Source organism: Talpa occidentalis, unplaced genomic scaffold (assembly GCF_014898055.3).
Source record: "Talpa occidentalis isolate TD23 unplaced genomic scaffold, MPIMG_talOcc4v2.1 talOcc4.4, whole genome shotgun sequence".
In the NCBI taxonomy this organism is placed as follows: domain Eukaryota; kingdom Metazoa; phylum Chordata; class Mammalia; order Eulipotyphla; family Talpidae; genus Talpa; species Talpa occidentalis.
In genome coordinates, this window is record NW_023604295.1 from 56052591 (window position 1) to 56079027 (window position 26437).

At 36.4% G+C, this 26437-nt stretch overlaps 1 protein-coding gene across 9 annotated transcripts in view; it reads right to left on the reverse strand.

Moving 5' to 3' along the window:
* The window catches only part of BBX (BBX high mobility group box domain containing), a 267523-nt gene that overhangs the window by 49389 nt on the left and 191697 nt on the right, over positions 1-26437 (reverse strand). For all 9 annotated transcript variants that reach the window (XM_054700626.1, XM_054700631.1, XM_054700630.1 and 6 more), the window contains 4 exons: positions 24031-24226; positions 20456-20523; positions 9480-9560; positions 6110-6184 (listed from right to left, as the gene is read on the reverse strand). In XM_054700626.1, the coding sequence (XP_054556601.1) occupies positions 6110-6184; positions 9480-9560; positions 20456-20523; positions 24031-24226 (420 nt within the window). The remainder of the gene's footprint in view (positions 1-6109; positions 6185-9479; positions 9561-20455; positions 20524-24030; positions 24227-26437) is intronic.

Here is a 26437-nt window from a genome sequence, read left to right on the forward strand (position 1 = left end):
TACCTATAGGGTATTATTTAAAATGGTCAGTGGGGGCCTCCCCGGTGGCGCAGCGGTTGAGCGCTGGGTTGCAAAGCTGCCCGCGGCCTCTGCAGTGCCGGTTCGATCCCCGGCTGCTCCCCGGCCACCGGAGGAGGGTCCCACATGGCGTGTGGACCTCTCCTGCCGCCCGCTGCTCCCCTCAGCAGTGTACTTTGGTCCTTCTGCCTGCTCTGCTCCCTGCTCTGGCTCTGGTGAATTCTCTCACCCTCCCGCGCTTCTGACTGTACCCAGTGCTTGTATAAATAAATAAACAAAACAAACAAACAAACAAATAAATCTTTAAAAAAAATAAAAATAAAATGGTCAGTGGGGCTTCCCTGGTGGCGCAAAAGGTTTAAGTCTCAGCACTATGAAGCTATCAGCAGTCACTGAAGCATGAGTTTGATCCCCAGGCAGGGAGCTACCCACATGGCACAGCAGACCTCTCCTGTCTCACCCACTGCTCCCCTCAGCAGTGTATTTCAGTAGATCTGCCTGCTCTGCTCTCCATGCTCTCTCTGGTGAATCCTCTAACCCCACCCAACCCCTGCACCTCTGGCCTGTACCCCTGTTTTACGTAAAAATAAATTTAAAAACCTTTAAAAATAAAATCAAGGTCAAGGTTCCTGGGAGCCTGATTTCCAAAGGGGCATGATGAAGGGTGAAAGAGGTCAAATTATTTTGGTTGTCTAGCATTTTCAGACTCACATAACAATAAAATTTTCATAAAATGACTTAGTAGTAAGATGTGTTTTCTCTTTTGGTTTCTTAATGAGAGGAGACTGTGAAACTGAACATGTTTATTGTCTATGGCTCAAGACTTTATCTTAATTTCTCTGACCTTATCTTTTGGGAAACTATTCTCCAGGCTTCCATGACCACAGACTCCCTGTTTTCCCCTTTACCTCTCAACAAGGCCACTTTTTGCTCATCTCCTGTGCTGGTTCTTCCCTCTATAGTGTTCTCTTAAATGTTTTTCCTCAGGGTTTTGTTTAAGGCCATCTTTGTTTTTAGTTGCACATTATCTCTCAGTAATCTCATCTACTCTGATGGCTCTTATATACAGCTTGTACAATTCTGATTTATGATACCATTGTTCATCCCCCTATTTTTCCCCATTTAATAGATATTTACATGTTTTCAAGTAAGAGCAATATAGTTAATATGTTCATCAGTAACTGGTGAGTGGTGGAGGACAGTGTGTGATGTTACACTCCCATGCTGGACATCATGTCTGCCACAATCTCTTCCTTGGCTATTCTGTATTTGTTCTAAAAAACACAGTGGGAATATGTGAGGTACAGCAAAGGTGCTACAAAAAATAACTACCCTGATTGTTAAATTGTTAATTTTTATGTTTTGTGTGAGGTAGGGGAGGGTACACTAAGGAAACAGGTGGTTAAGATAAAAAGAAAAGTAATGGGGCCTCTCTGGTGGCGCAGGCGGTTGAGCGCAGTGCTATGAAGCTGTCTGCAGCCTCTGCAGTGCCAGTTCAATCCCTGCCAGCTGCAGAGATACCCACATGGTGGGGCAGACCTCTCCTATCTCACCCGCTGCTCCCCTCAGCAGTGTATTTCAGTAGACCTGCCTGTTCTGTTGCCCACTCTGTCTCTGGTGAATCCTCTCCTCTCTGGTGAATCACCCTCACACACATCTGACCTGTACCCTGGTTCTTGTATAAATAAATAAATCTTTAAAAAAAATGTAATGGTGGAAGTCTTTTGCAATTATTTAGGGAATATAAACACCATAACCAGGGAGGAAATGACCAATAATTATTGAATAAATAAATGAATTAAATAACAAATATGAGATGATTGGTCTTCCTTAACAGAAATATTAATATGTGCAATAAAATACATAATATTTTCACACTGATTAGCTTCAGTGTGAGTATATGGTGTTTTTGTTGAGCATAAATACCTTATAACATACTGAGCATTTCATCATGAAAATGCTTTAAATTTTCATCTATTGCTTATATCCAATAGTGACAATATCTCAAATTAGTAAGATTATGGCTGTATTTAATTGCCAAAGTAAATACCTTCTAAGGAAAGCTTTAATGTGTATTTGTGAAAATCATCCAGATTAGCTATGTATTCAATAGAAATATATAACTTTTCAGTGTAAAAATAAACTCCAAATGTAAGAATTAGCCACACTATAGAGAGGAGGGTTAAGCAGACTAGTCATGACTTTCAGACTTGTTAAATAATGGAAGACAATAGTCCCTCCTGGCATTACATTTGGTCATTGTTCTTCAGGAAACGAGATCTGAAAGTGTGAAGGATATTCCACTCTACTATGAACAACAAAAGATGCAGAGAGAAAACTAATTCTGATCAACTTAATGGATCATAGTCTGGAAACAGAGTGATGGCTCTTCAAATGAGCCAAGCTGGATCTCGATGAATTATGAACATCAATATGGGAGACAGGTCAAAATGTGTAAAGACACTGTATTTCTTTCTACGTACCTCTTATAAAGCACATATATTTTTCTCCATTTAAATGCAGACACTCACGAGACATCTATAAGCAACATTTTTCTTTATTCAGCTTCATGGTTACATACAGGTTAACTACAATGGGTTGTAAAACTATCAGATTTAGTTAAGAAGGAAAAATATCCTTCTCAGTTTGCAAGGCAGAGAAACTCAGGAATTGATGTAAATGAAAAAAAGTATTTTAACTTAACATGCCCAGGGCTTACTGCTTTTTAAAAGTATGTTTTGAGGGTAATTATATTACACATTAAATGACTCATTTCTTTTTTTTTTTTTCTTCTTAATAGAGGCATGTTTTTATTTATTTATTTATTTGTTTGTTTTGTTTGTACATGCACTGGGTACAGTCAGAAGCGTGGGAGGGTGAGAGAATTCACCAGAGCCAGAGCAGGGAGCAGAGCAGGCAGAAGGACCGAAGTACACTGCTGAGGGGAGCAGCGGGCAGCAGGAGAGGTCTGCGCGCCATGTGGGACCCTCCTCTGGTGGCCGGGGAGCAGCCAGGAATCGAACTGGCGCCGCAGAGGTCACCGGCAGCTTCGCAACCCAGCGCTCAACCGCTGCACCACCAAGGAGGCCTTAAATGACTCATTTCTAAGAGGAAATCTAGCTAATCTCTTCCTAGAGTGATGAAGGTTTATAAATGACATGAGCAGGAATGGTGTCTAAGAATTTTGCATGTGTGATCTTAAGATATTAAAAAGCTAAACATTTTAAAAAGCAAATCATCTCCAAATTATAAACTATAGAGCATCGGTCATAAACCATGGTTTCCTAACAGGAAACTTGTTGGAAATGCAAATCCTCACATCCCAGTCTAACCAGAAACTCTGGGGTGGAGCCCAGTAATCTATGTTTAAACAAAACTTTGAGGTAACTCTGATGTATTTTAATTTTCAGAACTTCTACTATAGACTAATTAGAAGAATTTTAAGAATCTTTATGTTTTTCTCAAAAGTAATGGACATTTTAGAAATCATTTTAAGAGCTCTAAGGATATGATCATAATAATTATAGCCTATTCTATTTCTACTGTTTTATATAGATACACACTTATAGCAGATTTTAGTAGATATTAGTTCATCTAGTCAGCTCTTATTTAGCTTTGAATAAGTCAGCCTAGTACTGGGCTGACAGTATGGTCAGGTCTTAAGATAGTTGAGATTAAAATTTGGGGTTCTCTTGGTTCAGTTTAGAAAAGTGACTGGAAGTTAATAATTAAAGGGGCTCATATTATCAACCTATGCAAAATATAACAAGGAAAAATAATATACAGAGGTAGGAGGGGGGACTGCATTTGATTCTAGTGAAAACATTTTATTTTGTATTTTTTTCCATTATGTACTCTTCCCTTTGTTACAATGCCTTGGAATAACTCCTAATACTTTTTCAAATTAATTTCTCTAAGTTTCCTCAAATCTTTTATGTTTCACAGTCAAAACCCAAATATCCTCAGGAAACAAGTGCCATATAGTAGAGGAGTGACACATGGAAACATCTCCCTGAACAACTTCCAAGAAAAGACCTCTTCTTCCCCAGGAAAGAAATCCTTCTCATTTTTTGATGAGTAACTATGCTGAGCTGCAAGGACAAATTAGTTTGAGACACAGAATCTTATTTTTCAGAATCACAGGACAGGAACTATTACACCATTAAACTGGTCCCTCAGAGTTATCCACCGCTTCAGGAGCTCCTAATAAGTCTAAAGATGGAATTGTTTACCTAACAATCACAGTCTGAGTGGTGATAACTACTAGAAATGCAGCAGCTGAGATATCCCATTCTGACATTTTAAATTAAGTTGCACGCTCTCAGTAGTTAATGCATATGCAAATAGCAGGTATGGCAAAGATGAGTCATTAATTTTCTAATATTCATGCTACAGTTATATGGAAAATAAATTGTTTTGAAAGCAAAGTTTCTAAAAAGTTGAATGGGAGTGTCTCAGGAATCATTAAAAGATAATTTCGTTACCATGCCAAAATTCTGTTTTAACTCAAAAAAACTATTACTATCAAATATACATGGATGTCATTAACTGGAGGAAACCAAGTAAGTATTAAAAAACACTACTTCCCCAGACAGTGAAAATAACAGCCTGTTTATCATAATGAAAAATTATAATAAAATCTTAATTTATTCGATTCATCAAGCAAATTGTTCCCCCTAAAATGATAGTATTACATGATATTTCTGTTACCAGCTTTACAGAATAGCCCTCACCACTAAAGCAAACATCGGGCAGAGAAGTTTAACAAATAAGCAGACCAATGAATGGAGGTTGACACAAATGGCCTAAGAGGAAGCAGAATTTTTTTCTTTAAAGTAAGCACTGAAAGTAATTTTTTTCTCATTTTCAAAGTAAGATGCTGGATTTTCTCCTGCCAAAAGGATATCATTTTACATTTCATTTATGCGGAACTCTTTATTCAAATGAACCAAAATGATTCAATACATCAATATTAAACAGAACGGCCCTGCTCGTCGTTTTCTCTCAACCCTATGAAAAACTGCTTTATATATGATATGCATTTTTGGTTGGAATTTTAAAGATAGGAAAGGCCTACAGCTGACAGCATCTTATTTTCATGAACTGTATATACTTTCTTATTTGTCATGTACTGCTCAGTGGAAATGAGCATATGGTTGAGACCAAGGATTTTGTGGCAAAGTCAAGCATATCAGATTTGCCTCCTCATCATACCAACCAAGAAAATGCTCTCTCTTGCTGACAAACCAAAGAAATCTAAGATCCTGCAAGACCTGACTGAAGCCTGGGATTAAACACTAATAAAAATATACTGGCTGAAGCTATATCACATCAAAAGCTAAGCACTGATGATTTAACAGGTTGAATTCACCACTGCCTTTTCCATGGGAGTTATTTATGAATTACAGCACCTAATTTCACTATTGGAAAAATGTAATAAATTGGAATGCTATTGCAGTCATGTTGACAGCAGTTTTTCTTTTTCTTTTTTTTTTTTTTTTTATAGAGGCATGCTTTATTTATTTGTTTGCTGGTTTGTTTGTTTTTTTGTTTATACATGCACTGGGTACAGTCAGAAGCGCGGGAGGGTGAGAGAATTCACCAGAGCCAGAGCGGGGAGCAGAGCAGGCAGAAGGACCGAAGTACACTGCTGAGGGGAGCAGCGGGCGGCAGGAGAGGTCTGCGCGCCATGTGGGACCCTCCTCTGGTGGCCGGGGAGCAGCCGGGGATCGAACCGGCGCCGCAGAGGCCGCGGGCAGCTTCGCAACCCAGCGCTCAACCAACAGCAGTTTTTCTAAGCTTTTAAAATAAAATTTAAAAAAGGTAAAATGAAATAAATGAATTATTGGGAAGTGTCTATTCTGAACGAACTCTTTAATGATGCTTATAAAATGGCATAAAATCTGAAACTGATCTGACTATGATTAAAGCCAAAGTAGCAAAAAGCAATAAGTATTGTCCCACGTATTATGTTAGTAATGGCAAGAAGCATGCCTGAAGTTCAATATACGTTATTAAAACTCCATTCACATATTTCCTGAACTCAATTTTCTGAGCCCATAAGCATTAAAAAAAATTAAAAAGGCCATACCTCTGCAAATTGAAACAAGGCTGATGCTTGACACTGTTTTGAAGGAGTATCAGGGTGGGATGTACTTGAAGATATCTAAAAGGAAACAAGTAATTTTTAATACACAAGGACATTTTCCCGTATCAGACTAATAGATTCCTCCATATATTTCTACTGTAGACACCGATAAAGGTTAAGACATGAGTCATCACCCTCAATCCCTCTTAAAGCAGTATAAATGATAAAGGAAGACAAAGGCCATGTTTCCAAAAACATGATTGGAAAGAACAAAATGACTGAGTTTGTCTTATTTTCTCTAGCTCTTGTTAAGGTACCAGGTATGTATCAAACAGCAGTTGAGGGGACTTGTAGAGATGAATTTTCTTATTTCAGTGATTTTAAAATATTATTAAAAGCTAGAGGCAGCACGTAAAGGCACTCTTTTCTCTACAGCACTCCCCCACATTCCCCAAGCTGTTCTCTGCTTATAGGCAGCTGTGAAACAGTGTTGGAAAAGCATGCGGATGTGGGTCAGGGTATCTGGGATTGAATCTTAGTTCTGTTACTCACTAGCTACATAACCTAGGGCAGTCAGCTAATATCTCTGAGATCTATTGTTCCCATCTGTAAATTGACATGATGATGATTATTATCATCATCATCTCAATTTTACAGGATTATAGTAGGAAGAAAGTAAGTGATGGAATAACATTGCCTGGCACGGCACCAGAACTCAAGAAACTGTTCACGGAATGTGATGAACATCATTTCTTTCTTTTATAACACCATATGAACCCTCCCTCCAAACACACTCTTCAGGTATCTGAGTGTGGAGAGAAATGGTGCCACACCACACTTGGTTCAACTAGGAAGCCTTTTGTTTCTACTTGATAATTATGGTAACCTTATTAAAACTTTCCTCTGAGGGCCACATGGAAATACTTTCCAAGGATGTTTTGAGAACAAGGTTAATTATCAATTTTGGTTCCAAAGCAAACAAAGCTTCTGTCCAGTTACAAAACATGGTGAAAGTGAGTAACAAAAGCAGAAAGTCTAGACATTACAGATTCAACTATTTCCAATCCCATAAAAGTCTTTTTCTTCAATTAACCGTACTTACCAACTGCATGAAAGGGTAGTTACTAAGCAATAAATGACCTTAATCATAGCTCTTCAATCACAAAAATCATTTATCCTTTCATTTAAATTAAGTTGGTTAGAAAACCAATATGGTATCAAAGTAGTATTTAGGGATGAGAAAGACTGATGAAATTACTGACTTTATACTCTGCTGAAGTCATTAGAGGAACAATTTAAGTTCAAGGTTATCTTTTGAATCAGACATTTTTAGATTATCAGTTACAAGAAAAAGAGATTCCCCAGATCCTATTTAATAATCTAGATGTAAACCAACAATCATGAATGACAAAGAATCAAGTGTTTCTGAAGACTGGAGGGTAAATTGTAGAACAAGCCTTATCAGTGAAACCAATTCAAATGACAACCACGTGCAAGTGTGAAAAACCACAAATATGACACCTGAGGATTTCCCTCAAATTCTGGAAGTTTTAAACTGGGTAGGTCTTACGTCATATATACCTTTTCATTCCTAACAACCCTTTATAAAATAAAAAAATAGACAGTTCTTATAATATGAAGTGCCAAAATACAACTGATATTTCTTCAAGAAGTACATCAATGAACAAAATAGAACCAGTGATACAAGCCATTTAGACTTCTCAAAAAGCTTTCACAAGTTTCTAAAAAAAAACTGTTTTCAAAAATTGATGTTGAGATTAAGGAGATATTCATTTAGTTACATGAACAAGGAGCTCCTGAAGAACTATAAGACTACAGATATTAAATAGCATCAAGGATCTCCTAATCTTAGCTATGCTGTAGAACCCACAAATATGTACATATGCCAATATACCCAAAATTTCACCTGAAATATTAAGAGTTTTCATTAGGTCTTCATAGGTTTAGGGATCATAGGTTAAGCATCTTTGAGGAAAGCTGGGACTAAATATCATTTAATACATCTGTAATGACTACTGAAAAGGAAGGGCAAAGTGAATTCTCATTATATTAAATGCTTGAACACACTATGCAAAATAACGGGAATTCCTGGGCCTCCCTGGTGGCACAAGGGGTTAAGATACAACTTGTGAAGCAGTCCACAGCCTCTGCTGCACGAATTCAATCCCCGGCCGGCCAGAAGAAACCCACATGGTGCAGCAGACCTCTCCTGATGCCTGCTGCTCCCCTTAGCAGTATACTTCGGTCAATCTGCCTATTCTGTTTCCCACTCTGTCTCTGGTGAATCCTCTCACCTCCCACACCTCCGGCCTGTAGCCCAGCTCTTGTATGCATAAATAAATAAATCTTTAAAAAAAAAAAAGAGTCTTTAAAAAAATAGTAATGGGAATTCCTGCACATCTTACAGAGGGCAGAAAGGAAAGCAACAGATAAGAGTACCATGTGACAAAATAAATACAGTATTCTGGTGATACCAGCAAGTATTTAGGCACATTACAAACAACGTCTTAAAAGGAATTGCCTAATATGCCAGTGTGAAAAGTAGCTTTGCCAATAAAATGTTGAAAAGCACTAGGTAAGAACAATAAAGGGGAAAAATAGTAGAAACTAAAAATATGCTTTCCTCCTGCAAAAGCGTAACACAATGAGTATATAATAGGATGACAGTGCTGGAAGTCACTTTTTGGTTTTTGGGGAAGCATTCAAATGACTAAGGAAGGCCATGAGGCTTAAATTTTAGGAAAAAATCCATCAATGATGGACCTGTATTAGAGTCTAGGATTAAATGATATTTTGGGAAGCAGTCATGACCTTTAGACTTGAAATCAAAGATAGTGCGGTTTTTCTACATCATCTTTTGTAAGCAATGTTATAACCATATTGAGTTATGCCACAAAACATAAGACTTTGGAAGCTGCCAAAGTCATGCTACAGTTTTAATTCTGAAAAAGTGAAAGTGTAGTTAAAAAAATAACAAGGAATGTGGAGCCAATAACCATAAGTGATTCTGCTTTCTGTTTTAACAGTTGGTAAATTACCACCTGATAAATGACAAAAGTTCTAAAAATAGTTCATTTTATATACTTTACTATCCATGAATAAAAATTAGTGATGGGGCTTAAGCATAATATTTAGTATGACACAGTAATATAAGCTTCTATACACATAGAGTTTTTCTTTAATTAAGAGACTGTGGTGTTCCAAAAATAACGTTTCTAAAATTTAATTCTATTTTACCCATTTATGGCTAATTGAGCTAAGTAGAGTTCTTCACTGTTTTATGTTACTGTCATCAGTCCAAATTTAAACTCACTTCCAATTTCCTCATTAAGGATGAATTGCAATATATTACCTCGGCAAACTGAAATAATGGTGACTTCTGACGCAACTCAGGAGATTCTGAAACATCAGGCCTGCAAGTGCCAGAGGATATCTGTAACAAAATAAGATGGTATGAGACATCACAAGAATAGTTCTGCAAGGTAACAGAAGATAAATGCCACCTAAAATGTTTCTATTTGAGGAAAGAATGGTTTTGATTCCCCCAATTTGAGACAATACTGTGGAAAAAAGTAGTTATATTCTGCAAAATTTTACACAAGAGGCCATGCAACTACTAAATAATGCCATAAATAGGAGATGGATAAGGTAAAGCACTTTAGAAAAGCTAATATTCACCTAAGAGAAATTTCTACAATAAAGCCCTTTTGATCTTTTAAGTCTTCTGCTACTAAATCCAAAGAAAATCCACTTCTTCCATGCTCTGTGTGTCCCCCAATGTTTTATATTTATCCTACCACAGGGAAACACAAATGAGATTTGATTATATGAACCTCTGGGAAAAACTACAAAACTAAAGTAAAATTCTTGTTTTCACGTGTTTATACACAAAGTACCAATAATAGAAAGGTTAGTATTTACATAAAAGAAGCATCTTTTCTAATGTATATTTTTCTTTGTGCTATTTACTCTTTTGGACATTTAATGCCTTACTATCTTCATCTGCAATCGCTATTTACAGTAACAAAAGTCATTTTTTTTAATTCTTGCTATTTATTAAGAATTCTCAGGATTCACATTTCCTCTTTTACCTCAATGTTAAAATTGACCCATTTTGCACTTGGGTGACATAAGCACTTAAGACGCTGACTGTAATTCAAAAGTCACAGGAGTCCATGAATGGTAGAGAAGGAAGGATCTCATTATTCCTTTGATCTAACCCTTTTGACAAATGATGAAACCCAGGACCAGACAGGCAAATGACACTTCCCCTCCTCAACATTCAATAATCCCCATATTCTTTACAACATGACTTTAAGCACTTATCAAGAGACATAAGTATTTGTTTATTGTCCATCTTCTCCAGGGGCTTTGTTTAATGCAGAATCCTCAACACTGCCTGAGCACAATGTAGATACTCAGCAAGTATTTGTTGAGTAACTAAAAGAAGGCAACATGTTTTCTAAACCCCAAATGACTGTTCCTTTCCTTTTCTTTCTTTTCCTGAATGTCAAGGTTAGGGAGTCGTAGGGAAATAGTGATGTTTGCTTTAAGAGAAAAACACAAGTGCAAAACACTTTTTAATGATCTATTTCTGATGATAATCCAAGTTCACCGTAGAAAATATGAGGGGGGAAAAGACAAATATTTAAGAAAAATCATCTACAATCTCCTCCTAAAGATAACGGATTTTCCTATTCCATGTATGTTCTTCCAGTTTCATATGTAGATAACTTTGCAAGAAAAGTAGGTATTATACTACAGTTGCAGAATATTCCTTTTCAACAAACATTAATTTTCCTGTATTAAACTTCTTCCAATGCAATTTTAATAGTTGTATATGATATAGATGGTTGAATCCTATGGGAAGAGCTGACAGTTAGCCAGGTTATGCTCCTAAAAAGACTTTCTCACTGAACCTCTTCATTAGATATTAAAGATGTGTTTCTCTAACAGTGTCACAGGCCACTGGGCAGGAGTAAGCATTTGAAATTTTAATTGTCACCTTTGGATTTGAAAGAGTAAATTTTAGGCCACCTTTTCCCAGTGATAAGCTCCATCGAGAAGGTGCAGCAACTTCAATTAAATTGCCCCCTGCGGTTTGGCTGCCAAGCCTCAGTCCCTTGCTGTCACCTGATGGAGGAGTGGTGTGCCAAATGGCCCAATCATGCTTGTACTTCCCCAGAATTTGAAGCCAAGTAGACACAAGACACACTAAAAAGGAGGACAACTAATCCTGAAGTAACTAGCCACCAAAAAAATTCCTTTCTTGGAAGAAATACTTATACAAAATAATGTCTTTCCCATTGTAATTTAGCAGTAATGAAAACAATTATTCAATACTGCTCTGCTTATAAAGAAATCTAGTGTTTCTTACCCCTGGATATCCTGGTAAATAATCAAAATTTGATTAAAAATCAAGACTAGGACTAAATGAAAATTGTAGTGTCTACAAAACTTTAATAAGATGATAGGTTGTACACATAACAGAAATGTATAAAAGATTTTACAATTAAGTGTATTATCATTTAGGGTAGTTATATTGCATGAAGTATATATAATATGTATTCTTGTTTCAGCTCCCACAATGTATAAGAAATGGTTACCACTTATGAGATTAGTTATCCTCTGACTTAATCAGAGTTCTTATTAAGTATAAAAAGAAAGTCAACTTTGGGCCTCCCCTGGTGGCGCAGGCGGTTGAGCGCAGGGCTATGAAGCTGTCCACAGCCTCTGCAGAGCCAGTTCGATCCCCAGAGCAGTGTATTTTGTCAGTCTGTCTGTTCTGTTCCCCGCTCTTTCTCTGGTGAACCCTCTCACCCTCCCCTGCATCTGGCCTGTACCCCGGTTCTTATATGTATGGATAAATAAATCAATCTTTAAAAAAAAATAAGAAAGTCAACTTGTCAACTTTATTTTATGTGCCTCTTAGATGATTTGGCCATAGCTATTCATCAAGTCATAAAGTTTTAAAAAGTGACATGGAAGACCCTCTGTAATTCATTATGATCTGTTCTTAAATAAAACTTTTTATTTGAATGAGAACTCAAATGTGAGTAATTATCAATGCATTATCAATAATCCTGCCCACATTTTATCAATTTCCCTATGCAATCAAAGGAGTCTATGTGTGCACTATGCTCATCATGGACCTGACTGTAAGGCAGATGCACAATGAATACCTGTTATAACTGGCCTGATTCTCCGTGTCTTTGTTGTAAGTATGACGAATCTCAATGACCAGAAATCACACAACAAAGGCTGCCCACTAGTTACAGAAGCAGTAACAGAATCAGTAAACTTATGCATTTTACTCCACTGGATGAGATCCTCTCTCAAAAATCTACTTACTCTTAATGTACTGTGGATGTAACACACATCTTTAGTGAAGTATAACACAGAAAAATAACACAAAATTAGGAACCAAGAAAAATGGGTACTAAACTATGCGGTTAACCTGATTCTATAATCACATTAGAACAGAAGCGGCAAATCAAGAGAGATCAGGATGAGGGATAAGAAGAGGATTGTAAAAGGAACAAGGCCAGCAGCAAGAAGAGACAAGGACAGAAAAACTGTATAGAACAGATGCAAATGTTTTATAAAGCAATATAATGTATAACAAGCAAATTAAAGTAGGGCAAACTAGTCCCAAAGTTTCCCCTGAAGGCATCAGTTCAATGCAGTAATTAAAACTTATAACTATAATCCTAAATTGTTGAGATAAGGGTAATTACAAAGGATATCCTTCATTAAAAGGCAGAAATACAAGTGATACCATGATAGACATATTTCCTTCTAAAATCTCAAAATATAACAATGGTTCAATGACATGTAAAATGTAATCATGTAAAATTCATTCTTGAGTGCTTGATAAATAAGGCATACAATGCCAATTTAAGTGGGTATCTTTGTACATATCCTGAGATATACATATATATCTTAATCTTTTATGTATCGTAATATATATATATTTATTTATTTAGTAGATGGGACATGCTTTCTATGGATAATCCCTTGACAACCATTCCTAAGCTAGAGCCAGACTGTTTTCTAATAGAATATAGAACCAAAGATATTGATCATTAATTAAGAGAAAAGATACCAAATAAGCGGAGATTAAATAAAAGGAGAAAAATACCCAAGAAGCTGCTTCTAGAATGAGTCTCTGAAATAACCCATAAGGCCACTAGGTGTTGCTATATACCCAAGAAAGAAAATAGTTAAAGGGATTTTAAAAGCAGTTTTGTTAACCTCATCTTCAACTTCCCTTACATCTAATCTTCCCTTTGATTTAGCTATAACTCTAAAAATCCAAGGAAGGAAAAAGATTAATGTAATTAAGAATTGCGATGAAGTAGTATTTTCGGCACTTCTGAAAACTGTAGAGATAGAAACTTGATCCAGTCTCCTGATATAACAAGATTAAGCCAGTTAGATGCACTATAAGTGGTTTGTATAAGTTAGGTTTTATCAAGAGTGCATTCCTACCTCAAACAGTACAAGACACAGCCTCAAGCATCTGGACTGTGATGAATACTTACTCAACAACAGGGGTTAAGTGCATTGGCTGTATTTGAGCTACATACTACTGCTCTTGCTCATATAAACATTTATGGATTACCCACTCTTCCCACAAATACTCAACAAGCACCTATTGACAAAGACTGCTTTTGAGCAGATTACATTTCACTTCTGTGCAATATTGTGCATTACAGTAGCACATATTAAGAACTTAAGTGCATAATAATGGAAGATTACAGAGCCTGTGGAAGGACGGAGAAGCAGCCTTCGTTTTTTCTGGGGAGGGGTGGAAGAAGTTAAGATAGCAGCATCTGAGATATGCCTAGAATCAGAGTTGTGGAAATAACAGGAGGCAAAGCATGGAGGCAAACAAGTATATTGTGTGCTTGGGAAACAATGACTTTCCAGTGTGGATGAATAGTAAGATGCTTGGGAGTGTAGTGGGAAGTGATTTGGACTGAGAGAAATTTGAATTCTATGCTAAAAAGTTTGGAACCTAGGTAGAAGGCAATGAGGACCTAATCAAGGTTTGTAGTCAGAGCAGTGGTGAAGAAATGTGCAGGGAGGTAACTGTCACTGGAGGACAGGATGACCCTAACGAGGGAGTGACTGGAGGCAGAAGACCAATTGGAAAATTAAGGAAATCAGCTGAGGTATGGGGCCTCTATTAAATGAGAAATGGCATTTGCTAAGTACCAGCAGTTCTTTGGAAGGAGGTCAGGTCTGCCGTATTTCTAAGATAGGTTAGAGCCTTTTATAAAATGAGGAATTTGAAGAAGAGGGCTTGGAGGTGAAGAAGGATTGTACTCTGTGGGAGGAAAGGGTTTGAGGGTGGAGCATTTTGTTTCAGAGTTGGAGTGCAAAGATCTTATATGACTCCAAGGCCCAATGAACTGACTCTCAGCCTAGTCCAGTCTGACCCAGCCTTCCTATAGTTGGCAGCTTCTATCATGTATCACTCTGTGACAAGAGTACCTGAATGACCATTTAATCTACATTTACTATGAGATGTTAAATGAAGCTCTAAAATGAACTTGAGTTTAAACTGCTGAATTAAACATAAACATATTACATCCAAGTTAGTCTTTCAAAACATTTTGAAGGACTAAAATGAAGCAACTCTTAATTAGACCTAAATTAGATTAAGTCTTGAGAGCCGAGTACTAAAGCACTGCGCTTGGCTAGCTCACACTCGGACTGGGCGACAGCCGGGAAGAAGTCTGGGCTACCCTGGGGAGTATAACCAAGTAACACTGCATTAAGCCGAGTGCTCCCCCAAATCAGAATACATGTGAAGTCAGCTGGCTGGAAGGACTACTAAGTCTCTAGTTTTTCTTAGGGCAGAAGGGCTACCAGGTACTGACTTCACACTGTGAGTCGGGTTTTCTCACGATGAGCTCTGTGGCAGAGCACTTGCATGAGAGACCAGAACACACACCAGGATACTTCCACAAATAACTGCTGATAAGACAAATCACAGCATCTTTCTGCCTCAGTTTCCTCACCTATTAAAGTAAATAACAATGCTTACTACCTTCATGCCTTCTTTACAGGATGCCATGGAACCAGAATGCAATCGAGTGCATTCTCCAGAAAAGAGGTATGTAGCATGCTCTCAACAGCAGCAGCAATAATCACCTTTCTCTTTCATCTTCTTGATCTCCATCCTCCTCTTTCTAGCCTATCTCAGTTGCTGCCCACATTCTATACTATCCTTCCATCATTTCTGGGAGACAGGAGTCGATATAATTCCATCATTGCCATGATGGGAACTATTCTGGGAAGAGTGCCATCTGGGAACTATTCCAGATAGATGCCTAGCAATCAAGTTGGGAAAAGGACCTGATTCTCTGGGCTTTGAGCCCCACTGCTCAGAGATGGTAGAGAATGAGTCCTTAGGCTGGGGAGAGGCAGCTCCAGGCAAAATGAAAAGAAAACCATGACACAAATGGGGGCGGTGTCTATCCCAAAAGAGAGAAAGCCCCAAGAGCCCATTTTCTAATTAATGTAAAATTTAAATACAGTAGATTTCCTCACATAAAAAGAAAAAAAATTAACTTATAAAACTACAAGAAGATAATAAAAGTTTTAACGAGATGGGGGTGGACTGGAATTCAATGAATTTAATAAGCACCTACCTAGGAGTAGTAAAGTGTAGTAGCCTTAAAAATGCACAAACTAGCTCATGTACCAACAGGTAAGAAAATAACTTCCTGCATTTCACTGATGTCAAATATTATAATAAAGATGAAAACTTCAATTTTATTTAACCCTGTTGTTTACGTTTATTTAAAACTCAGTTTAAAATGTGAACATAATCATTACTTAACAAATACTGATTACAACCACTTTTTCCTTACCTCCGATGTCACCTATCTCATCATTTAATGGAAAATATATGGGTTTAAACCCCACTGTTAGGACTTCCTTGCTCGGAAACTGTGGAGAGGCTATTTTAAACTCAGTAGTGTAGTTTCTCCATTTATGAAATAAGGAGGACAATAACAACAACAAAATAACAATAAACTTAGATCATAGGGTTCTTGGATATAATGAGATAATCACTGGAGGTGCTTAGCACAGAGCCTGATTCCCCCAAGAAGCATTCATGAAGTGTTCCCATAAGGATGCAGCACAGAACACCATAAAAGTAGTGACCCAACTTGAGGTCAAGTGGGTGGAGGCTGAACCACAAAGGCCCCTTTATACTACATGAAGACTAAAGCTAGTCCTTCTGGGTTCAATATCCCAATTCTGTCACTTCACAACTGCACAATCTTGGGCAGGTTATTTAACCCTTTTCTGCCACTGTTTTCTCACCTAATGGTTCAATATTTACTTATGAGGGAAATAAGACTTAACTCATAGTATGGATTAACTCACTGTTATGAGAATTAAGACTTAACTTCTGAAATGGGAATAGAAATTTTCAATCATTACGAAAAGCAATATGGAGATTCCTCAAAAAATTAAAAATAGAAATTCTGTATGATCCAGTTATCTCCTTCTGGATATTTAACCAAAGAAAACAAAAACACCAATTCAAAGAGATATATCTGAATTAGCCATGAACTGGAAACAACCTAAGTACTAACAGACAAGTGGATAAAGATGTGGTATATATTCACAATGGAATACTACTCAGCTATAAAATGAAAGAGATAAAAACTGCAAATTCCTACAAACTTTCAATGGACAAGGAGCGCTCGTGCTCTCGTGCGCTCTCTCTCTCTCTCTCTCTCTCTCTCTCTCTCTGTGTGAAGATAATGCAGCCTATAGAACTAGTTCCTGATATAATTTAAGCGTTCAAGTTAAGTATGAAGTACCTAGAATAATTTATGGCAATAATTTTATGTACCTACAAGAATGCATTTCAGGAGATTTAAAAATGCCTTAAGGTTTTATTTAATTAATCCTCATAGTTGTCTTGGGAGTTAGAAGCAAGCAGGTATTATTATTAATGGAAGGCAAAGAAAAAAAGTGGTTTAATTATAACTTTACTGTCTATTGGTTCCAACAAAATGTACTTCCCATATATTTGATGTTTGTCTTCAGTTATTCAAGTAATATGGATCCCTTCAAATCTTTCTTTCAGCTATGGTTATTCTATCTAATTTTTATTTTCCCTTATTCTTCAAACCTTTCTGTTCTAGCCAAGATGACTTCCTGGTCTGTAACATGAATGTTGTCCTTCCCCATAGTCATCCTTATTGTTCATATTTACATGTTGAATACCATCTCTTTAACTCTGTGAATAGTATCACTAGCTTATTTGTTAAATTTTAACTTAGCTTTAACATTTTTATTAAAGTAAGTAACAAAAGACACAGTATAGGAGATTTTTAGTCCTGAAAATTATTTCTAGAATTTCTATTTTTTTTAAAAGGTTTATTTATTTATTTATAGAAGAACTGGGGTACAGGCCAGATGTGCGGGAAGGCGAGAGGATTCACCAGAGCCAGAGTGGGGAACAGAACAGGCAGACTGACGAAATACACTGCTAAGGGGAGCAGCAGGCGAGAGAGGAGAGGTCTGCTGCACTATGTGGGTTGCTCTGCAGCCGGCGGGGATTGAACAGGCACTGCAGAGGCTGCGGACAGGTTCAAAGGGCTGCGCTCAACCACCTGTGCCACCAGGGAGGCCCCCTCTTTCATGGCATTTGAAAAAGTCATGTGTGCTTTGGGTAGATCCCTAGGAGTGGAATTGCAGGGGTCATTTGGTAGCTCCATTTTTAGTAGACTGAAGAACCTCCAGACAGCTTTCCATAGTAGTTGGACCAGTTTGCACTTCCACCAGCAAAATAAGCCAGAGGAAAAAGAAAAATATCGGATGATTTCACTTATAGCGAGAATATAGGGAAACCAAATAAGACATTAGTGTAAAAAAATAATAACAGTACTAAACACAACAAAGCAAAAACAGACAATTATAAATCAGAGACATCCCGCAGGGGAGGAGGAGGGAAAGGGATCAGAGGGAGGGAGGGAGGAGCACAGGGGACTGAGGTGATGGTGCACTTGGGAAGGAAACTCTATGGGGACTACACGTGAGGGGGTGGGGGAAGCAAATATTGTTTAAAAATGAAAAATGATGTAAAAAATAAAAAAAAAATAATAATTTTTTAAAAAGTCATTATGATTAGACCTTCTATTTGGCAGGATTTTTTGTCCAATGTCACTTTATTTGACTGGTCCTACCTAATAGTATAAACAGACTTCACAGTAATTGTTCTAAATGTCAGAAGTATGAAATTTCTGTATCTCTCCTCTTATCTCCTTATCCTGACAATTTTCTTAGGGAAATAAAAGTGCCTGCTTACTATATTTGTCTTATGTTTATCATCTGCCTGCGTATATAAGCCCCTAAAGTTCTATGATAATCTCCACATTTTGGAGTAAGACTGCATAGAAAATCAGATACTAAATGAAGTCTATTGATACTAAACAAAGTGACATTTCACGTATGTGACATGAACCCTCCAACTAATTTATTTAGAGACAGCACTATTGTATACAACTTAAAACTGCTTTACTATTTCAGAATTTTCAGATTCTTTTCAATAGTGGGCTGTTGGTGAGATGAGATGTCTAAGAATATGAAGAAAGAGTTGTGTTCTTAGAAATGATTCTTAAGAACTGAACTGCTGGAAACTTCTTAACATAGACCCCCTTCTCTGAATCTTTTAGCTTTGTTTCCTTAGCTTAAGAATTCTCAAAACAGTTAACGTTCATCAGAAATAAAAGGTCAACCACTGTATTGTTTAAATTGCTTGTGTCTAAAATTCAGCTGTTCTTAAAAGGAGGGAGAAAAATCACTGGAAGGAACCTAAGAAGCAACCTTTAAGCAAAGGAAAAATAAAGCATTCTTTTCTTTGACTAGCATTTTCATCTATCTGTTAAGTTTTATAGATTCTTACTTGCTTATATCTGCTTCTGAAAGTTAAAAAGAATGCCAATAAATCTCAGGAAGAAAAACACCATTATAAGCTAATTTGTTAGAAAAGATGGTGCTGACTTTGACATTAGCGTGTATTCTTGGAAATCATGAGTGAGACTCTGGAAAGGTCAAGTGTGAATTATTATTCCAACATTCACCTTTTGAAACATGCTTAGGCTACTCTACACCCAAGTGAGAGTTGGTCTCATTTTCTATTCAGTAGCCACCATGTGTTATAAATGAACTGTTGTCCAGACTGCTATTGTTTTAGGAAGTACAAACATGCTGAATAATTATGCAAAAGTACAAAGTGACAGGTTTATTTTTTTTTAGCTGAAGATTATTAATACAATGTAAATAACTACCAGCACACCAATTGACAAATTTTGGTTTTTGCAACTCTGAATTGAATGGAATCAAAATGAAGTTAAATCACAAATGTCAACAATTATGTAAACTATGAGTGTAAACTAAAAAAAAAACCCTTTTGTGATGTAACTATATTACACAGTATCTTCTAAAGTCACCATTTGATTAGGATTCAACTGTAATATGTATGACATAGTCCCAACTTTAAAAAAAATCAAGTAAAAAATATATACATGTGATAAAATTGAGCAGACTGCATTATTATCCTCAACAATCCCCAGGTTGGGCATTGAAAAATTTCCATCTCAGGTCCCTAAGTATGGTAAAATAACATGACTTGCAGGTTAATTCTTCTGGCCTCTATTAAATGGGTCTGGAAAATAGAGGACTTCCACAAATGCAAATTACACGTGGTTAACTGCTCCTACCTGCAGAGCAAAATTATATCTAAAAATGTTTAGCAAGAACAGTCCAGTAACTACACAAGGGAATAAAAGAACATGAAACCAAGATCATGAGGGCCTGGATCCTTTTCATTTTCTACTTTAAATAACGAAACAATCTTAGAACACCATGCTTCCTGATTTTCAGTTTCAAATTATTCGCATACTATAATAGATCAACAGTTTCATGCTTTTTAATTCTCATATTTTCACTTGCAAATCTAAATGAGAATGTCACAAAAGGAAGGAATGTCACTGAGTAAAGGAATGAATCATAAGACCCACTCTACAGACCTATGAAACAGTCATGGTAAAAAAATGCTAATGATCTGTATATTGCATTTCTAACTACTAGCCTCATGGTTCCTCAAAATCTGCACCAGTGTCTGTGCTCTCGGGTTTAGCCAGACTCCAGGCACAATATAACGCACACACAGATCCTAATGGAAAAAATTACAAGTTTGTTCATGAGCTGTAAACAGTGAAACTGTTCTCAACCCCTGTCATGAGCAAAGTAGAGGGACTGGGGCGGGGGGGGGGGGGGGTGCTGGCTTACCTCTGGTGTGCCAAGAGCATGTTCCCCAGCTAAAAGCAGCATGCTCAGGCCTCCCATTTGAGTAGGATCTAAATAAGTCAAAAGCAAACAATCAATTTACAAGCATGATGTCTGATCCAGAGTATAAAAAAACTATTACAAAGATTATCAATCAAAAACTCAACAGAATTATCTAAAACTTTTTAGAGAAAACTTTCAAATTCCTTAACAATACATATGTAGCAATAACCTGGCTGGCATTTACGTATTTAGTACTCACACTTCTGTGAGTCTTAAATTTCACTGCTGTCCCATCATAAAACATCATAGCACTTTGTCAATATTATAGCCATTTAAACAAGAATTATCTATAATGTGATGCTTCTTTCCTTAATGCATGAGTGGAGTTTGGATGGATTTTTTTTTTTTTTTTAAAGAAAAGAGTGCTTATGTTTGTCTTCCAAGAGACTTATTTCTGCCATGTGAAATCTAGGCTGATAAAAAGAACCAGGTTATCAGAGGATCTGGAGAACAGAGAGAAACTTTAAAAATAGATCTCTAAAATCTAGTGAGTTTGTTCAAATCATGTTTTTGTCAAAACTTTTAAAAAGAAATATAATTTAAACAATAAACAATGATGTATTTCTGACACTTTCAATCTTAGGGGTATAATCAGGACCTTGCTTGATATAACTAAGACTTAAAATTAATCCTTTTTATATTACTAAGGTCTTTGTTTTCATTCTTTCAATAATCAAAAGAAACAGTAAGATAAAATAAAAGCATCAAAGTGGTATATTTATAACAGTTTATATCTAAGCAAAGAAAGTATTATAGACAATAAGAAACCTATATCCTTTAAAGTTGTCGTAAATGAAGTGGATTTCAGAGCTGTAATGAAAAAAACACCTAATTCAGTGCTTATCCTAGCTTCTACAGGTCCTCAATAATGCATTTTTAATTGTAAGAATCTCTCTACAATTAAAAACAAGGATTAGGAATAATGTTACCTGATGAAATGTAGATTTTTTTCTTCTTTATATTGGTTTCTAGCTTGGTATCTTAGTTTAAAGATGTGTCCTTAAGCACGTTTTTGTATACAATCTGTCTCAATCATGCAGAAAGTCTGACCACATCTTATATACAGTCAAATTTAAAAAAAAATTAAGAATCTGAAGTGGTATTTAAAAAAAGAGGTTATTAGAAAAGAAAAGATGTCACCAAATGATAGGGTGGTCAAGAAATACTTAGAAATTAGAAGGTAGCCACAAAGGGAGACAGACTTATTGAATACTTAGGAACACTGGCTGGTTTGATGAAACGAAGTTCTTTGTTGTTTTATGATTCCATCCTTACTAAAGTATTAACTAAAATTTTTTTGATGATTAAAATAAACACAAATCTATTTAAAAATAAAAATCAATAGAGGGGAATTAATTTAACAGAAAATAAAAGTCTGATTTGGTTTTGGGGACAGCTAAATACTTTCGTACCTGTCAACACTTTCGTAGCTGTCAATACTTTTGTAGTGATCAGGAGGACTGAGTGAATGCTTTATAATAAAGATAAAAATGTGCTGGTTCCAATTGTATAGTAAAATGGAAACACACTTTAACATAATAATTTAAGTATATATCTAAAGTAATTTTACAATGTTTCTATACATATACTAAAACACAGACCAAGAAATCACCATCCTCCATCAATTATATTAATTTACACTTACATATACTATTTAAAAATATAAAAATATAGTTACATAAATAGCATACTTTCCCATCACTGAGTCTGTACTAAATTAAATTCTACGCAGCATTGCCATCTTGAAAATAATTGACTATCTTGGGGTATTCAAAATAGCAAAGGGGTTATGACAAGGACTACTGCACAAACAAAAGAGATTTATCCATGCTGACGAAAAGCTTAAACTGGCCTCTGTAACCCCTGTAACAGCCTCTATATTAAAAAAACTAAGCACCACGTTACAAGTAAAAGCCAATTAATTTGTTTTTCTTGTGTTCAAAGGCACATAACAGAAATATCAAACCAATGTTTTCTACTATACACAAGCTTAACAAGGGCTGATCACGGATCACCAGTATTCAACACAGGCCCTTACAGGATGTGATAAATTTGAGGAAAGTGTTTTCCTTCTGTCCTACATTTTACATGGAAGAACACTATTTTTAAAAGCTAACCTGTAAATATCTCACTGAAGTCGAGGTTGTGCTTTCAATTTCTAGGTAAAAGGTAGATTAATAAACTATCAGAAATGGTGCCACAAAGAGACAGCTTTCATGGCTTTCTACAGTTCATTGATAGTTATTGTTTGGCTGTAGGTAGCAGTTGTGATGCCAGAAAACCTAACAGACTGATATAATTTAAAATTAGGAGAAAAAAGTAAAGGATGACAAATGAGTATCAAAGGAACTCAATGAGAAGTCAATCACTCATATATCCTCTTTTGGTCTCATAATAAAATATTTTAGAAAATACTCTGATATAACTTGGAAATTCCAGAGAACTCACCAAGACTAATAGCAACTGGGTTAAAGCTAACAAAGACAGATCTCTATGTCTTGATTATTCTGGGATATGTAGAAGCTTCATTTGGAAGGGTTTACCTAGAATTACACTACAGTCACCTACAAGCCATCACCTGAAGACTCTGTTTGCCTAGAATGTTGTCATTATACTAGACAACATTTCTTAGCATCTGTATATGATGCTCCTATTGGCTACTACATAAAAATGAAGTGTCATCACAATATTGCTCAATCTCCTTTCCCAAACTTTTCATGTTACACATGGTTCACTGTTCTAAATGTGAAGAAAACTTGTTTGAAATAATGAAAAAGGAACCCTATAGTTTAACACCACTGTTTCCATCCTAAATTCACCCTGGCAAATTCCTCTGTTGATTACCAAACTGCAATAGCCAGGGAAGATAGAGCCCTTGCAGGGTGAATATAAATACTTTATTTCATGGTAATAAAGGCTTTAGCATTCCTTTACCACCCAAAGAGTATTTAAAGTCCCATAACAAATGGGACCATCTGGAATTTTAAATTGGCCTGGCACTTTCAGGAATGAAGGTGGGAGGGGGCAGGATGGGAATTCTCCCTGAGACACAGCTGTCAACATCCATCTCAGATTGTGATGGAGTTGTTCATTTTCTTGCACTCCATGTTTCAGATCCTCAGATGGTCTATGTAATTGTGACTTTCAAGCATCCTTGTAACTAAAGTGCTTACTGGGATAGCTTGTGTATATGTGCGTGTAAACTATTTTGTTACATTACAGAATTCCCTAAGTTCCTGATTATCTTCACTTTGCTCTTTTTTTCCATACTGTCAATGTTGGCAATTCACGTATGTTTCTATTAATCTACTACTGAGCATATATACCTTTTACTTTTTTACACAATCTATGTATGTCATACTCCGAAGCTTTAATATATGCTATGTATCTGCCATTGCTTCATATTATTCATCAATTTTATTCCATTCTCACTTTGTACTGTTAAAAATGCTGCTTAAATATATTGCCCCCACCCCTTAAAAAACAGGTAGAAATGTAACAGTATTTAAACTCACCAGCCATTCCAAAGTTAAGCTGAGGCATTTCCTCAGTTTTTGCTTTCTTGGGGCTTGGCAGGTCTCTTGAAGAGTCAGATGGGAAGGCCCACAGTTTCTTTCGTGGATTGACAGTGGGTGTTGGGGATTTCACAGGCTTGTTTGTAGTAGGACACCATTTGTAGCCAGGATTTGCTTTCATAAATGCATCTTTATACTATAAAGAAAGAGCAGGTAAGATATTACAATTAACATACAGATATGAAAAGCCCTAATAGTCTTCACCTCATCCCCCCATTGAAATAATGAGTGAAAAAAATACCCTTAAGAACTTCTGTGGTTTTCCTCACAAAAAAATGGCAATCTCAACACAGGGATTTAGAGAACGTGCATTATCTACTATAGAAGGTGAATTTATCTACTATAAATTTCATTTGTGGAATGCAGGACAGAAGCAGATCATTTTGTATCTTTTGACCCCTAACTTTCAGGATCCAAAAAGCTTTTGACATTGGTGGAGAGAGGAACTTATTTATAAGGGAAAAGAGCCAAGGGCTTTGAAGACAGAAAAACCGAAGTTCAAACCCTAGTACATTGAGGGCTGTGGTGACAAAGGTTGGGTCTCAGTCTTAGTTTCCATAAACACATATCTTTGTGTCTTTTTACAAAAATTACTGTAAACAGTGGTGGATCTCGTGGCACCTATTTCAAAGCACCTATTATCAGGTACACATTACAAAATGTGAGTCACTATCGGGGCCAGTAATCAGATTCTGCTCATGTTTAATATGTTAAGCACTATCAAAAATTAATTCTGTGTTTTTGTGATCTAGTAAAACCAGTGCAGGTAAATTTAACAAGCCAAATTAATCAGTGATGGGATAAACAAATCAAGATTGAGCATGGGAGATGTGGAACAAGGCAGGGCAAACTGACATCTAACTCTTCAGTCATTTAAAGACACAGAGTCACGTAGAGAAGAGAAAATAGGGATGCAGTCTGATGAACTGGGTTCGAAATACACTTCTGTTATTAATCAGTTATGGACATTAAGCAAGTTGTTAAGCCTTTGTCAATTTCAATTCCTCTGTCTATAAAGTATAACTGCACCTGCCAACATGCCAGGGTTTTGTAATGAGCACCATGATCACAATGTGAAAGTGCAAAGAACTGTGATATGGGATGTTGCAGTTAATTCATCACAGACTTTACATCTGTCTTGGGGGTTTCTGCTTGTACTGGCAGTATCCTCCTTCTGTGGCTTTCTTCAGTAACCCTTTCTCCCAACTCTGCCACTTCTATCCTCTTTCACAACAATTAAATTAAAATACATTTATTGCTATTAATTTCATATTGCCAAAAGTTAGATCATCTGATAAGATGTACATTTCTATGTATTCTCTGTATGTTATTATTGCTCCTTTATTAAATTACTAGAATTCTTTCAATCCCATGTCTGTTCTTGAAAATGATTATGTGTAAAATTAACTAATTTAGTATAAGCATCAAATACCTTATGATTTAACCCAATAGGAAAAAATGTTTCCTTTATCCTTGGTGTTAAGGACAGTATACGTAGTCCAAATTAGACTTTTTTCACCACTTCATTTTAAAATTATATATGAAAACCGTACTGTAGAAAACATAATGCAATGTTAATAGGCAATGGTTAGAAACAGCCCAAATGATCTTTTTTGTTTTTTTAAATAATAAATTTTATTTTTATATTCCCCATACAATTGCAACCCCCCATTCTGACCCCAATCCCTCCCCTCCCGCCCCCCCATCCCCAAAAAGTGTCTCTGGTTCATAGTTTTTTGTTGATTTTGATTTTCACTTTCTTATAGTTATTCATTTTCCTGGTCCCTTATTTAAGTTTTCTAGATTCCTGCTATGAGTGAGACCAGCCCAAATGATCTTAACTCGTTTTCTGAATAATCCTTCCCCCCTTTTGCTAAAAGCTATATATTTGCATATTGATACATGTTACATATAAAAAGAAAGTAAGCATAAAAAACTGTAAGACACAGTTCCACTTTTCTTACTAAAATAATTAAAATGGTATACAAGGCTAGAGTCAAGCCAGAATTTACTATATACCATCACAATATGAGGCATCAAATGTGACAAGCGACACCCTTCCCCAGTGCATTCACAGGCACCAGAGATTTTACATATTAAGTTGAAGCAGACAAATAGTCCTGCCTGCTGTCTGGAGGTGGGAAGTGACAAATGGTAGGGTGCAGTGGAAGTAACAGACACATGCATAGTGACTGTGTCCCTGTAAAAGGCACACCAATAGGTCACATGAAATCATTAGACAAAGGACATTATTTTGTAAGATTTTTAAGCAAGCTGATTAACATATTGTCATGCGAAAATTATTTTTTTGTAGCTTGGATTTTTTAAAAAGTCCCGGTTGTGAAAG